The sequence below is a fragment of the Malania oleifera genome, chromosome 8 (assembly GCF_029873635.1).
Source record: "Malania oleifera isolate guangnan ecotype guangnan chromosome 8, ASM2987363v1, whole genome shotgun sequence".
Taxonomy (NCBI): domain Eukaryota; kingdom Viridiplantae; phylum Streptophyta; class Magnoliopsida; order Santalales; family Ximeniaceae; genus Malania; species Malania oleifera.
Genome location: NC_080424.1, coordinates 39,948,140 through 39,962,832, shown reverse-complemented (window position 1 = coordinate 39,962,832; position 14,693 = coordinate 39,948,140). Strand labels below are relative to the sequence as shown.

The 14,693-nt window shown below is 35.7% G+C and overlaps 1 protein-coding gene across 5 annotated transcripts; it reads right to left on the bottom strand.

The window, feature by feature from the left end:
* Nucleotides 1-11,350: 11,350 nt before the first annotated feature.
* On the bottom strand, nt 11,351-14,415 carry LOC131162453 (probable trehalose-phosphate phosphatase J). Of its 5 annotated transcripts, none has more exons than XM_058118939.1 (12): nt 14,187-14,415; nt 13,777-14,090; nt 13,516-13,656; nt 13,333-13,404; nt 13,113-13,217; nt 12,948-13,004; nt 12,578-12,679; nt 12,379-12,456; nt 12,188-12,257; nt 11,953-12,023; nt 11,763-11,855; nt 11,351-11,575 (listed from the first exon to the last, which is right to left on the bottom strand). In XM_058118939.1, exons 2-12 carry the CDS (start codon nt 14,059-14,061, stop codon nt 11,519-11,521), a joined length of 1,131 nt encoding a protein of 376 aa, XP_057974922.1. In that variant the 5' UTR covers nt 14,062-14,090; nt 14,187-14,415; the 3' UTR covers nt 11,351-11,518. The 5 variants fall into 5 exon arrangements, with proteins under 5 accessions (XP_057974922.1, XP_057974923.1, XP_057974921.1 ...); XM_058118940.1 differs by having other exon boundaries at nt 11,953-11,981; nt 14,187-14,410; XM_058118938.1 differs by having other exon boundaries at nt 13,777-14,411.
* Between the last annotated feature and the right edge of the window lie 278 nt (nt 14,416-14,693).

Sequence of the window (14,693 nt, the reverse complement as noted above, 5' to 3'; positions counted from 1 at the left end):
TTTAATTGTAGGTATGCTTTAGGACAACACCATCAAAGGAAAAGTGATACTTAGATAACGGGTGTTCAAGACACATGACCAGAGATAGAAACAAGTTCACCACACTAACTCAAAAAGATGGGGGATACGTAACCTGCGGTGACAATGCCAAAGGTAAAATTGTTGGAATTGGTAAAATAGGTAAAGAACCCTTGTTGACTTTATTGGTCATGCCCGGTTTTGATTATGACAAATACTCATTGTATCTAATGAGTGTTTAAGTTTTTGTGCAGGAACTAAGAATGTTAAGATAAAGATGTGCACAAAGCAAGTAAAGCCCGAAGACCAAATTTTAATTCAACATTGTAATATATTTGATTGGTCTGTAATAGTAAGTAGGTATTTGGTTTGTAATAAGCTCACACACATCACATGTATGATTTACTACATAAGTTCAAAACAAACCATGAATGATAAAGGACCTTAGGGTGTACCTTTCGGTCGATCAAAGGTCGACCGACACCATACATTTTCGGTGTCTTCAAATTGGACCCCAAGTGACCCTAGGACACACATATTTACACATATGCTTGTTAGGAACTTGAATAGGGCATGTTTGCTTCGAAGTGAGACCGAAATGCACACATGGTGCACTTTCGATCGACCAGCCAAGCCAGTACATTTTGGCCTAATCGACCGAAACCAAGCTTGGGTCAACAGTTGACCAAGGCCCTGGTCGACCGAACCAGATAGTTCAAAAGGCCCTGGTCGATCGAAACCCCCTGGGGTCAAAAGTTTGACCATCTGGTCGACCGACCCTTTTTGTACTCTAACTACCTAGTCGACTGAAGGGTCCTCGGGAGAAATCCCAGTGGTCTGGTCCACCGAACTAGGTAGTTCAAAATGTCCTAGTCGACTAAACCTCGGAAAATTGAGAAATTGCCTTCTCCTGGTCGATCGAGCCTTCAGTTCAAAAGTCCCCTGGTCGATCAAAGCATATGAGACTTGGTCTACCGAACTTGTTCTGGTCGACCGGACCTCTCAGGTTGCCCTGATTTTTTACCGCAGTTAAATATTTTTTAAATAGGGTTAAAATGCTTTAAACATCATTAAATGTTCCTAAGAATACCCAATAGGTCCCCAACGGTCATATTTTCTCCTATGCCTATATATATGAGATCATTTGAGAAAATTAGTATGGATTAGCAACTTTAATTAAGGGAAAATTCTCTGAAAATCCAAAACCCTATACTACTCATTTTTTAGCCCCATTCACTCATGCTTATTGTTTATTAGAGCCTACATCATTAGTAAGTGGATTGAGTGTGTGTTGGAAAAGGTTTGCTCTCCTTGTTTTAGTTGCTTGACATGATTTTATTTGAGAGCAAAACCTAAGGATTGTTTGGGGACTTTTTTGATAAGTCTATCCTAAGAAGACTTTGTTAGATCTTCTAAGCTTGCACCTTTATTGCAAGTTCTTGAGAAGATTGTATTTGCTTTTGGTTGCAAAAACTTTTCAAACACTTCCAAATATCTATTACACTTTTATGTTGTAAAATATTTGAAGAGATATTTGTTTGTGTGTTAGTGGTCTTTGTTGCAATATTCTTTCACTCATATATTATTTGCTGAATACAAAGATTACACATCTTTTGCAAACCAAGCATATACATCATTTAATACTTACATGCTTGAGATATCTTGCTGATTGATATACTTGAGACTTGATATCTTTGGGTGAACTTATTTGCTAAATATCTTGTGATATAAAGATTGCTTGTTTGTCACTCTCACGTATGCATTACACTGATAGAAAATTATTTTGAGAGTTGAACCATTTAGACCACATTGAGCTTACATATTGAATCATATTGCGGTGTATGTTATTGGGCGCATTTGGGTATATATCTGCTTTACATGAAAGCACAATCACTGTACCATCTGATTATATACACATTTGTTGTATATCTAGGCAGGGGCCTGAAGAGGGAGACTAACCCTGGAATAGTCTCAGATTGGCTTAGACCCGGTTAGGAAAGCTAGGTGCTTCGTCCTATTAAGGCGTGTAGGTTGAGGTCAGCCCGCTAATTGACTTGGTTAAGGTTGAGGTCAGCGTTGTGTTAATTTGACCTGGTTAAGGTTGAGGTCTGCCCTGTGTTAATTTGATCTGGTTATAAACGGTGTCGCTCCACCCTTAAGTGAGCTATTAGTGGAATCCTCTGACTTGCGAGCTAGAGGCGGGGACGTAGGCATAGTTGGCCGAACCCCGATATCATATCGTGTGTTTGTTTATATTTCTGCAGTTTATACTTACTGCACATGTATGTTATGGGTGAATGATGTGTATGACTTAATTTCCACATTATACTTATCTACACATTTGGAAATTGTATAGACTGACCCTAGGTTGTGTATACTGTTGTTGGATAAATTAACCTAAGTGAAAAAGTTTTAAATTCCAATTCATCCCCCCTCTTGGGAATACACAAATTCTAACAACCCTCTTTACTATTGATGATGTATTATTAATAGATGGTCTAAAACATAATCTCTTGAGTATTAGTCAGTTTAGTGATAAAGGGTTTGAAATTATCTTTAAGAATGACAAGTGTATAATACAAAACCCTAAGAATAATGAAATCCTATTCACAGCACATAGAACAAATAATATGTATTGCATAAAACTTGATAATTTAATATCTCAAGATGTAACTTGCTTAGCTGCCCTAAATGAAAATAAACGGCTTTGGCATAGAAGATTAGGTCATACTAGCATGGACATTCTATCTAAACTATCAAAGAAAAATTTAGTGAAAGGCTTAAGAAATACTAAGTTTATCAAAGATAAAATTTGTGACGCTTGCCAACTAGGAAAACAAGTCAAGACAAGTTTTAAAAAAAAGAAACATATATCAACTAGTAGACCCTTAGAACTCATGCACTTAGACTTGTTTGGACCTACTAGAACTCAAAGTTTAGATGGAAAACAATATGTTTTTGTATTTGTTGATGACTATTCTAGATATACGTGGGTATTGTTTTTAGCCAACAAAAATGAAGCTTTTGATATGTTGATAACTCTTTGCAAGAAACTTCAAAATCAGAAAGGGTATAAAGTAACTAACTTTAGGAGTGATCAAGGTAGAGAATTTAAAAATAATGATGTAGAAAAATTTTGTAATGATCATAGCATAAATCATAATTTCTTAGAACCTAGAACTACATAACAAAATGAAGTTATGCAAAGAAAAAATAGAACCCTTCATGAAATGACTAGAACTATGTTAAATGAAAATAATTTACCTAAGTATTTTTGGGTTAAAGCTGTAAATACAGCTTATTATGTAATAAATAGGGTATATATTAGATCTAATCTAAACAAGACACCTTATGAATTATGGAAAGGGAGAAGACCTAACATAGCTTACTTCCATGTATTTGGGTGTAAATGTTTTGTTCTAAATAACAAAGATATCTTAGAGAAATTTGATGCCAAATCAGATGAAGGAATTTTCTTAGGATATTCTACAAATAGTAAAGCCTATAGGATCTATAATAAAAGAACACTTACTATTGTTGAATCAATGCATGTAACTTTTGATGAATCAAATCACTTTGTAAATGAAATCAAGAATGATGAAAATGAGGATATCTCACAAAAGGTGGAAAATCTTGAAATTTAGGAAGAAATAGAAGAAAATAATGAAGAAACTTCAAAAGAAAAACCCACAGAAAATCAAGAATTACCAAAAGAATTGAAATACATAAGAAACCATCCTCAAAATCAAATTATTGGAGAACCTTCAAGAGGAATAACCACTAGATCATCATTAAAGAATATATGCAACCATTATACTTTCCTATCTCAAGATGAACCAAAAAATGTAGGAGAAGCAGTAAATGGGTCTTTAGAAATAAGAAAGATGAAAATGGGATAGTGGTTAGAAACAAGGCTAGACTAGTAGCTCAATGATATAATCAAGAAGAAAATATTGACTATGTTGAAACCTTTGCCCTCGTAGCAAGAATGGAAGCAATTAGAATGCTCCTAATCTATGCAACCCATAAGGAATTCAAGCTATATCAAATGGATGTAAAAAGTGCTTTCTTAAATGGGTATATAAATGAAGAGGTTTACGTAAAACAACCACCAAGTTTTGATGATCTAAAACATCTCGATCACGTATTTAGATTAACTAAAGTCTTCTATGGTTTAAAACAAACTCCTAAAGCTTATTATGAGAGACTAAGTAATTTTTTACTCAAAAATAATTTTTCAAAAGGAATGGTAGACAGCACACTTTTTATAAAGACCAAAAACAAAGATATGTTAATAGTTCAAATCTATGTTGATGATATCATATTTGGTGCTACAAATGAAGAACTATGTAAAGATTTTGCCACATGTATGTAAAAAGAGTTTGAAATGAGTATGATGGGAGAGTTAAATTATTTCCTAGGATTACAAATCAAACAAGCCAAAAATGGAACATTCATAAATCAAACTATATATATTAAAATATGCTTAAAAGGTTTGATACGGAAGAAAGTAAACCCATAACCCCTATGAGTACCTCAACAAGTCTTGATAAAGATAAAAAGGGAAAACCAGTAAACACAAAACATTATTGAGGAATGATAGGTAGTTTATTATATTTAACAACTGGTAGACCCGATATCATGTTTAGTGTATGCATGTGCAGTAGATTTCAATCAGCACCTAACGAATCTTATCAAGTTGCAGTCAAAAAAATTCTAAGATAATTGATATGAACTTTTGATCTAGACTTGTGGTATCCATAGGACACCGATTTTGAAATGATAAGATATTCAGATGCGGATTATGCCGGATGTAAAATAAATAGAAATAATGCTAGTGGTACTTGTCACTTTCTAGGACACTCACTAGTATCTTGGTTTTTGAAAAAGCAAAATTATGTAGCATTATCCATAGTTGAAGCTGAATACATAGTAGCTGGGAATTGTTGTGCACAAACACTATATATGAAACAACAACTAAAAGACTTCAATCTTGAATACCAAACAATCCCAATTAAGTGCGACAATACAAGTGCTATAAATATTTCAAAGAATCCAATATCTCACTCAAGAACTATACACATTGACATTAGACATCATTTCTTGAGAGATAATGTTCAAAGGAAGGAAATAAATCTTGAGTTTGTCAATACAAATGATCAATTAGTTGATATACTTACAAAACCACTTCTAGAAAATCGATTTGTAGTTATTAGATGAGAATTAGGAATGTTACATATACGTGAAATCAACTAGAAGAGCCAACAGAAAAATATACAAACAACCTACATGGTAGGCGACTGCTAGCTAAATGGCAAATGTCTAATGAGCTACTGCTTGTTGAAATATAACTCAACAGGCACCTGACCCATCGAAGATAGGCGACTGTCGCATTGTGGTTTAGTTTTAAAACACATGAAAAACACAATTTTTAAAACCCTAGCCACCTCATAACCCTTCTATACCTCTCAAAAATCCTTTCTTTCTTCCACACCTCTCCATTCTCCTTCTCAAATCCGTCCCTTACTCCATCACCAACACATCACATCAAACCCTTGTCCTCCTCAACCTAAGGTTTTGGTTTTCAAAATGCCAAGAATAAAAACCACCAGACACAAGGAAAAAGCTTCCGCCTCCTATTCAGCAAGCAATGATAAAGTAGAGAAATGGCTAGTCTCCTCTCATGCCAAAGCAATGTGTCGAAATCACATCTTAAGTATTGATCCAAAATTTGGTAAAGTTATGGATATTCACTTCTTTGAATCTAACTTTCCTGAAATCATAGCTTTGTTCAAAGATATAGGATGGGATAAATTTATTAAACACCAAGCCAAAGGGTACTATCCTGATATGATAAAAATTTTTTATTCAAACTTGGTGAAGAAGGAGGTAGGCATTTCTACTAATCTTTTAGGATAAACCATCACTCTTACACCATACTCGTTAGGCAAAATTCTTCACATAAAAAGTGGTGAATTTGAGTGCTGTAATCCCATTGAAAAAAAATGGATTATAGAGCAGGGATTCACTCCACAAGAGTTTTTGCCACTTGTTATGAATGATCCTCCTATTTGTTTTGGCAATCCTCCACTATATAAACATCTAAATCTACAAGCTTTAATTCTTCATAAACTCATTGCCTATAATATCCTTCCTAGAGCAGGATCATATAATCATGTGTCCTTGGATTGTTTTATAATGTGGTGCCTACTCAAGAGAAAGAAGTTGGATTTAACAAGTTTAATGCTTAAATGGATGGTCATGAAGTTGGAAGCTCATAGAATTGTACTTCCCTATGGAGGAATACTCTCTTTGGTTTTTTCTCACTTTCAAGTCCTCGCACCATCTTCCAAACTAGTAAAAAGAACTTATTATGATCTATTTTCCTCAACCACACTAAAATTGATGTTTTACAAGAAATACACTGAAGGATGGATGTATAGAGGAAATAGGCCTGCACAACTTGAGCTAGAAGGCCCTAATCTAGCTCCTGAAGAAGCTAATATGCTTGCTTGGTTCATTCCCTTCTACCAGCATTATTCTAGCTTTAGCTCTTATATGCAGACTAGTCTCACGTCACTTCAAGAAAGAGTCTCCACTATGGACACTAAATACTCATCACTAGATCAGCATCTTGAAAAGATAGAACAACATATCACTAGCGCAGCTCCCATGGATATTAGTTCCGCACCTTCTAGTGAAGATGAAACTGGTTAAGAATCAGAGAAAAGTGATGACGCATCTAAAGAAAAATCTGGTGATGACTTTGCTGAAGAGACTGCGGAAGAAGGAGAAGCCTCTAAAGAAAAGGGCTCCAAGGGAAAAGAAGTTGCTACTGATAGTACTTCAGAATCTGATGCTTGATTATGTTTATCCTTGTTGTTTTGAAACTTCAAAAAAAAAAAAACTTTCACTTTTGTTCAAATTTGCTGCTGTATGGAACACTTGCTCTTTGTGTGTTTTTGTTATGTCCTTTTTGATTGATGTCAAAAGGGGGAATATGAGGATGAACAAAAGATAGTATGTCGCACAGGGGAGTATGCATATTATGGTTATGATGGTTATGTCAAAAGGGGAGTATGCATAATGATTATTATGATTATGATGAAATGATTAAAATTATACTTAAGGGGAGTATGCATTATTATTATTATGATTATGATGAAATGATTAAAATTATGCTTATTTGTGTTATTTCCTTTGAAATGATTACTTATTGTAATGGGGAGTCTTTTAAGGCTTACCTATTTTTTCTCCTTATTTGTCATCATAAAAAAGGGGGAGATTGTTGGCCTAACCAAGGCTTACGATTGTTGATTTTGATGATAACAAAGTAAGGTTATCTAATGTTCTTCAAAGTTGTGGTATTTTAGATATTGAAACAAAAGCATGCTTCATGAAAACAAGTGATCAATTCTAAAAGCTCAAAAGACCAACATGGAAAGACTCGAAGATCACATGAACATTGAAAGCTCATATCAGCACAAGTGATCAAGACTGAAAATTCAGGAACTCAAAGCAGCATCTTGATGAAGTTTTTGAAAAAGAGTTCAAGAAATGAAGAGAGTCTAGTAGGACATGTTTGTAAGTACTTCAAGTATTTTCAAATTATGAAATTTCATTTTGAAGCTCATTAGGAATGAATAGACCTAGAGACCTTAAATTTAAAACTTGGAACATATTTTTCAAAGAAAACAAATTAACATTCCAAGGATAAGTAAGAAAAGAGAGAGAGAATAACAAATATTTTAAAAGTAAAATTTTCTACTTGATAAGCGTCTGACTGCACATGGTCAGTAGGCTGCTGATATAAAGACTTTTAAAATACACAGACAGAATGTTATCAAGCTACTGCTTGGACCTTGATAGACGCCTAACGAGGTTTTTTGAGAAGCTTGTTCAGAATTTCATTAGGCTGCTGTCACCCTTCTGCCTATTTAATAAAATTGAGAAATTAAGTGACAGATGCCTAACAACTAGGTGACAGGCAACTGCCACCCTACTACATGTGTTATTTATAAGTGAAATACATTATCAAGCACCTAACTAGAAGCCCTCAGGCTATTGCCACGCGGCAGATTTTAAAATTCATAACGGATATATTTTTATAAAATTAATTACTTGGGGCTCGAACTTGTTCAAACCTTGGACACTACTCCAAGTAAACTTAGGGATCAAGTTTAATACTTTTCTAACTTTACAAATACACCCAAGATCAATTAATTCAATTACTAAGAATCAATTACATCATTCATACTCTCTTAAATTGTTCTCAAACTCTCAAAGGCTCTCTCTCTCAACTTGCACGAAATCTATTGAGGCTTCGCTGACTCTCAATCTCTAGTATTGTGCTACAATTCTAATTTCTTTCATCCATTGAAAGAATCCTTCGGTGATATACTCTTGGGCCTTCAATCTGAATTTCATATTTGATTTGCTTTGAAGTATATAGCTCTGAATTTGTACTAATCAGCTCTTTTGAGAGCTTCTCTTATACACCTTGCTTCAAATTTTATTTTGTAGATTGACGGTTCAAGTGCTTGGATCGTTGGACTGAACGAGGGAATATCGTTTGGAGATGCAAACTCTAACCTAATTAAGGAGTGGTTGTAATGGTGTTGTTCTGCCCACCCCGCGAAGGAACTAATATAGTGAAATCCTTTGGTAGTTTGCCAAAGGTGAGGACGTAGGTTGGGGATAAGCCGAACCTCGTAAAAACTTGGTGTTCTTCTCTCTGCTTTACCCTTTACTTTTTGCACGATATTTTTATTTGTTGAATGTATACTGCTGATTGCAAGGCTTTAGTAAAAATTAAAAGAAGACTCTTAATTTTATAAAGTACATTTTTAATTTACCTTTTGTGGAAACCTACAAGAGAGTACGTTGATTAATTTGCGGAAATCTTCGTTAAGAGAGCGCATTACAAATCAAAATCAAAACAAGGCTTGCAAATAAATACAGGGTTGCTACCAAAAGCTGAAAGCATCAAGTTCTTAAATGATTGATAGATTTTCATATTGTGGTTGATTGGATTGTTTTAACTTTTAGTACTTTGTGGTGTGCTTTGGTTGTGATTATAAATTGATTGATTTACTTACATTTTTGTTGTTGCACTAAAACAAGTAAGAAGTTGAAAATAATTTAAATTAATTAATCCAATTTAGCCCTCTCTTGGAAACCCTATTCTAATTTCAATGAGTATAATTTAGGATGTTTTTTGCGTAATCTAAGCTCAGCGACTTTACCGTACTAAACTAACCGGAACACGGCTAAACAATCTAAGGAGTCGTTCGATGGTATAGAGCAACAAGGGTGCACCAGTCGTCTGGAGCACGGTCGGGAATCGGAGTATACTCTATCACAAGGATCATTTATGGTTATGCTAATAGATCATACATTAGAGTTAGATATCTATTTGTTTAGGTTTTGACTTTTTGTGTTTATTAAATTCAATATATTAATTGGACCTTATTTTTAAGACTTGTATGCCTAGCTATATATACCCTAAAGCATTGACTTTAAGATACATTTTTACATACAATTCCCTTCACATCACTATTATCATACGTTCCTATCATCCAAGTACAAAGAGTTTGATAACTTAAGAAATGTGTTCTTTGTGAAGTTTTGGATTTCCCCACTTGTGAAGAATTAGATTGAATCATATGATTCAAATTGGACTCTTGTATACTAAGAGAGACAACTCAAAGTAAAGTTCTGTTGCACTGGTTCATGGATTAAGTTAAAAAAATCACAGAAAAATTGAATCTCTTCAAAGAGAGCAAGACATTCATGTCTCATTCTTATTGAGAATTTCATTTATATTTGTATTCGTATTTGATTTGTATTTATGTTGTTATATAGCTGTACTAATATTTTCTAACAATATATATATATATATATATATATATATATATATATATATATATATATATATATATGCGCACCATATGGCTATACAAGTGTGAACACAAGGATACGTGATCACACGCCTACAAGTGTGAACGCAAGGATGCGTAGAGTGATCACACGCCCTGCGGAGTCGTGAATTCACAGTATTTGGCTGCATGCCCAAAATTCTTTGATTTTTCTTATATGCTTTGTGGGTTTTTATTTATTTGTTTCTTAATGGCAAGCGGGCCACCGGATGCTATGTATAGAGCTGCATTCCTTCAGGTTGAATTTTTTTTTTTTAGAAAAAAGGTAATGGAAGAGCATGAGCCCACAAACGAGGCGTGGCTTGGGTATGGGAGTGCAGAGACAGAAGGGTTCCCATGGAACGCACCCAAGTAGTTTTTTAGATTTTCCTAGCTAGTTTGATTAATTTGTGGGATAATTCGCGTTCCAAGTAGCTTTAGTCTTTCCTAGTTTTATTAATTTGTGGGGGTAATCCACTGAGTTTAAGCTATTGAGCTCTCTCTCTCTCTCTCTCTCTCTCTGTTAGCTAACTAGTTAAGGATCATGGATTCATGAATCATGAAGTGGGCCTCTACTCTTAAGCCCTACATCACTGTTTCCTCTAAATAGGCATGCACGTCCAATTGTCTTACTGAAACGGAAAGATTAATTAGTATGAGGATATTTAATACACGATTTAATGAGTTCCCCGCCCAGTTCATGAATTAGTGAGATATTTGCCCACCAAAAGGAAATGAAAAATTAATGACCGTGCATGCTAATCTAAAAGCGAAATTTGAGAAAAGAAAGAGAACAGAGGAGCAAATTTAAACGAAAACTCATTAGAAATGTAAAACTTACAAGCTAGCTGCTTACAATGTAAGTTGCGTTTCCTTTCAAAACTAATATGTTGTCTGATCGATGATAGGCGCTGATTTCTGTTGCATTTTCTGAAACGAACTTGACTATTTCCTTTTCTTCTTTTTGAAATAATTTAGCGTGCGTGATTACTTGTACAATCCGCTCTCTACCTTTAGTTGGTTTGATTTTACACAATTTGGTTTGTTTCCACATCTTGTTCTTTCAGCTTCTTAATCAATCTCTAGTTGCATTAAATCCTTACATCTTTCCTGCTATAACAATAATGACACCCGCACACACACAGCTACAGAGAGATGGATCTAGCTTAAGACCCAGCGGCTCATTTGTATGCGTTGAAGTTTACTCTCTGTTAGTATTTCAAAGTAACAGTTAGAGGTATATATTTCAGATTTTGGCAACTATGTATACAGCCCCCCGCGACCCGCAACAGGCTAACATTGCCTTTTCCCCACCCCACGTGCAGCACGCGGGCTGCGGCATGCGCTTGCACACTCAACTCTTTTAGAACACCACCCCCCCCCCCCCCCCCCCCAAACAGATCCAGATAGAGAGATTTTATTTGAACTATTTTTTTAATTTACCAACTACAATTTGACCATAACTTTCTCTTTTAAAAAAAAAAATTCGAACAAGAAGAAACACTATCTCAATCCACCCTTCGCCAAATTTTCAAGGTGGATTCATTTCCTAGCTAGTCTGTACTTATTACACCATCTACGCGTCATCCTTGTGGCGATAATTTTTTCCATTCTACCAACTGTTGCAAAAAGTTCATAACCTGTGAAAACAATAAACGAATGCTAAATTAATAATCTAGCACAGAATTTTAAAACAAAAGAAAAATAAAAATTAAGAGGCAATAATATATATATATATATATATATATGCATATACAATAAAATAAAATATCGAAGAGCAGAAAGTGATGGAGAGATCAGAGTAGCAAGCTAGGACACTGTTCTTGCCTCGGCTGGTTCTCTCAGAGAATAGAAGGCACTTGTTTCCCTTGGTGCTTTGGACACAAGAATCCCAAACCCTTGTCCTCTTTTACGCAGCATCTACACAATCATATATGATCAATTCTAAATTACTTGACTAATTCAAAGAAAAAGTTTAATTGATTTATACAAAAATCAACCCACAAAAGATATGTACCTTAAATGCATCCTCATCAGTCCGATCATCTCCAATATAAATGGCCAAAACATCATTAGAATTGGCATATCCTAAAAATAGATTAGAAATTAACAAATATATATATGTAGAGGCAATTGTTTTTAACCCGAAAAAGAAGGGGGCAGGGGAGTTTGACCGAATTTTTTGCCAAAAAATATAATTAAGAAATTAAAATTAAAGTGAAAACCCATGGTTGTTTGTTTATGGCACTCACCAAGTGATTCTAGCAAGAACTCGAGGGCCTTTCCCTTGTCCCATTTGATGGTCGGACGGATCTCAAACACCTATTGTACATAAAATTAATTGATCCCATTATTTTATTTCCTATTGCATAGACTTTAATTTCCTTGCCCAGAGACAATTAATAATTACGCTGTCAATGCGAAGGAGTATCTCTATACATACCTTCCTCCCCTGAGTCAGCTTAAGCTGTGGGTACTGGCTGAGCACGTATCTGACCTCCTCAGCCAATGCTATCCATCTCTGTTTTTGTTTTCAGAAAAACAACTGTAATAATTGCTTATATAATTTAATAAATATAATAAAAATATTAAATTCAGACTACATAAATAATGAAATTATTACACATGATTTTCGGTGGTACCTTTTCATCAACGCAGCGAAAGTGAACCGATATACAGAACTTGTTATTTTCCACCATGGCCCCTGGGGTAGACTTAGTTTTCTCTAACAATGCTCTGTACACCTGAAATTTGTAATTTCACAAATCATTAAGGGTCAGGAAGGAACGGAAAGGAAAGAAAAATAATGAAGAAATTCATTTTTTACTATAATTTTTTTTTATATCAAGTATCATTTAAAATAAAAAATTAAGAAAAATGAAATATTAAGGTGTGTAAAATTAAAATTTTGTTAATTGTATTTTTTATTTTCGATAGTAAATCTTTCCCACAAATGTCTTTTCATATATGGTTGCCTTTTTCGGCTGCACAGGCAGGTAAGAGAAAGCAAACCTCGTCAATCATGGGCAAGAATTCACTGGCAGGTTGAAAAAGAACAGCCTTGTTAGCCTGAAAAAAATACCCAGAAAACAAAACAAAATATTCGAAATTAGAAGAAGTGATTATTATGTTTTTGAAGAAGGGACTGTAATAAATATTTTGATTTCTGAGTAGTACTTTGCAGTTCAATATCTGGTATTGGGGACCTTTGGCCGGTCCCTTGATGTCCATGCCATGGCTCCCTGCATAATAAAGCTCTTCTAGTTTTACAAAGCTGTAAACCTGCAAATATTACCAGCAGCAAAAGTAAAAAAATCCATCAGAATGTACGAATTTTTTCCCCCTGCGAAGTACGAATACCTTCGAACCTTTCATCCGATCTAAAGATTTAATGTACCTTGTCCCTGCCCCTCCCGCTCACTATGGCTGTGGGAAAATATTTGGCTAAGTTCCTTACAGCTGCCCTCATCTGATTCGAAAAATCATAGCAATTTTAAGACTTTAAATAAAACAAAATAAAAATCTCAAATTTAAGAGAGTCGGAGGGAGATGGAGAGATGAAACGGAGCAGAAAGGCAACCTCGAGGGACATGAAAGCTTGATCTGGGTCTTCAACAATCGGAGACAGGGTACCGTCGTAGTCCAGAAACATTACTATCTGCTTCCCTTTTGAGGCATTCGTTATCTGGTCGAACGTGCGCAGCGCCGAAGGATGGCGAACCTGTTCCGCCGCAAAATACATAAAACAGAGCAAATCCAGTGAGTAAATGACAAAACCAGCAATGTAAAAGAAACATCCCCATTCCATGCCATCTCCCGGCGTCCCAAAATCAGAATTTACCATCCAAGTGCTTTGCTCCTCAATGTCCGAGAGGGACGCAGCCGACATGACATGGGTAGGCGAAGAAGCCCGCATCGAATCAAACCATGCATTGACCTTAGCCGCCCCTCCCGTTTCAAGATTCTTTAAGAACCGCTTCCGGGAAATAGCGGTTATGTAGCCGCCGGGCGCCGCTGGCGGCTTGGGCACCGCCGGGGGTAACCGAGAGGAGTTCGACATGGTGACGGTGATCGCCACGCTGATGTCCGATTCCTCACCAGAAACTGCCACATTCTGGTTAGTCATCTGCTGTTTTTACTCTTTCTGGGTATGATCTGCACACAGATATATCAATTTAGGAACACAAAAATGAATCCATCCTCAATGGAACTACAATCCATAGGCAACCCAACTAAATCGTAGAGTCGTACATTTTGAAAAGGGGTGATAATCTGAAGACGGCAGGAGTTATGGGAGAAATATATGGATTTCAGGCTCTAGAAAAAAACAGAGGAGAAAACAGAGAGGTGTAATTGCTGCTGGTAGGTGACAATGTGAGATTTCAGATTGGACAGAGGATGAAATTGAAGTCAGGAGGAGACGACAAAACCACGCTCGCACTGAGTCAGAGAGTAGAGAGAAGGGAGGTGGGAGGAAGGGAGGGGGTGGTGGGTATTGTCCATTTATAACTTGCTCACCGCTTTAATGGACGAAACAGCCCTCGTTGTTTTTATGCACCTTTTTCAGCCACATTGTTTGATTTAGGGAGGGGTCCATAGGGTCCCACGCCACTTGGGCCACCACTCGGTTAGGAGTTGGGACGGTTGGTTCGTCTATGCTCTAGAATCTCTAAAGTCTCTCGTGAGTAGAGCATGGTTCCTAGGACTTTTATTTATTTAAAATAATTTATTTAGATTAATGTACAGGATTAAAAAGAA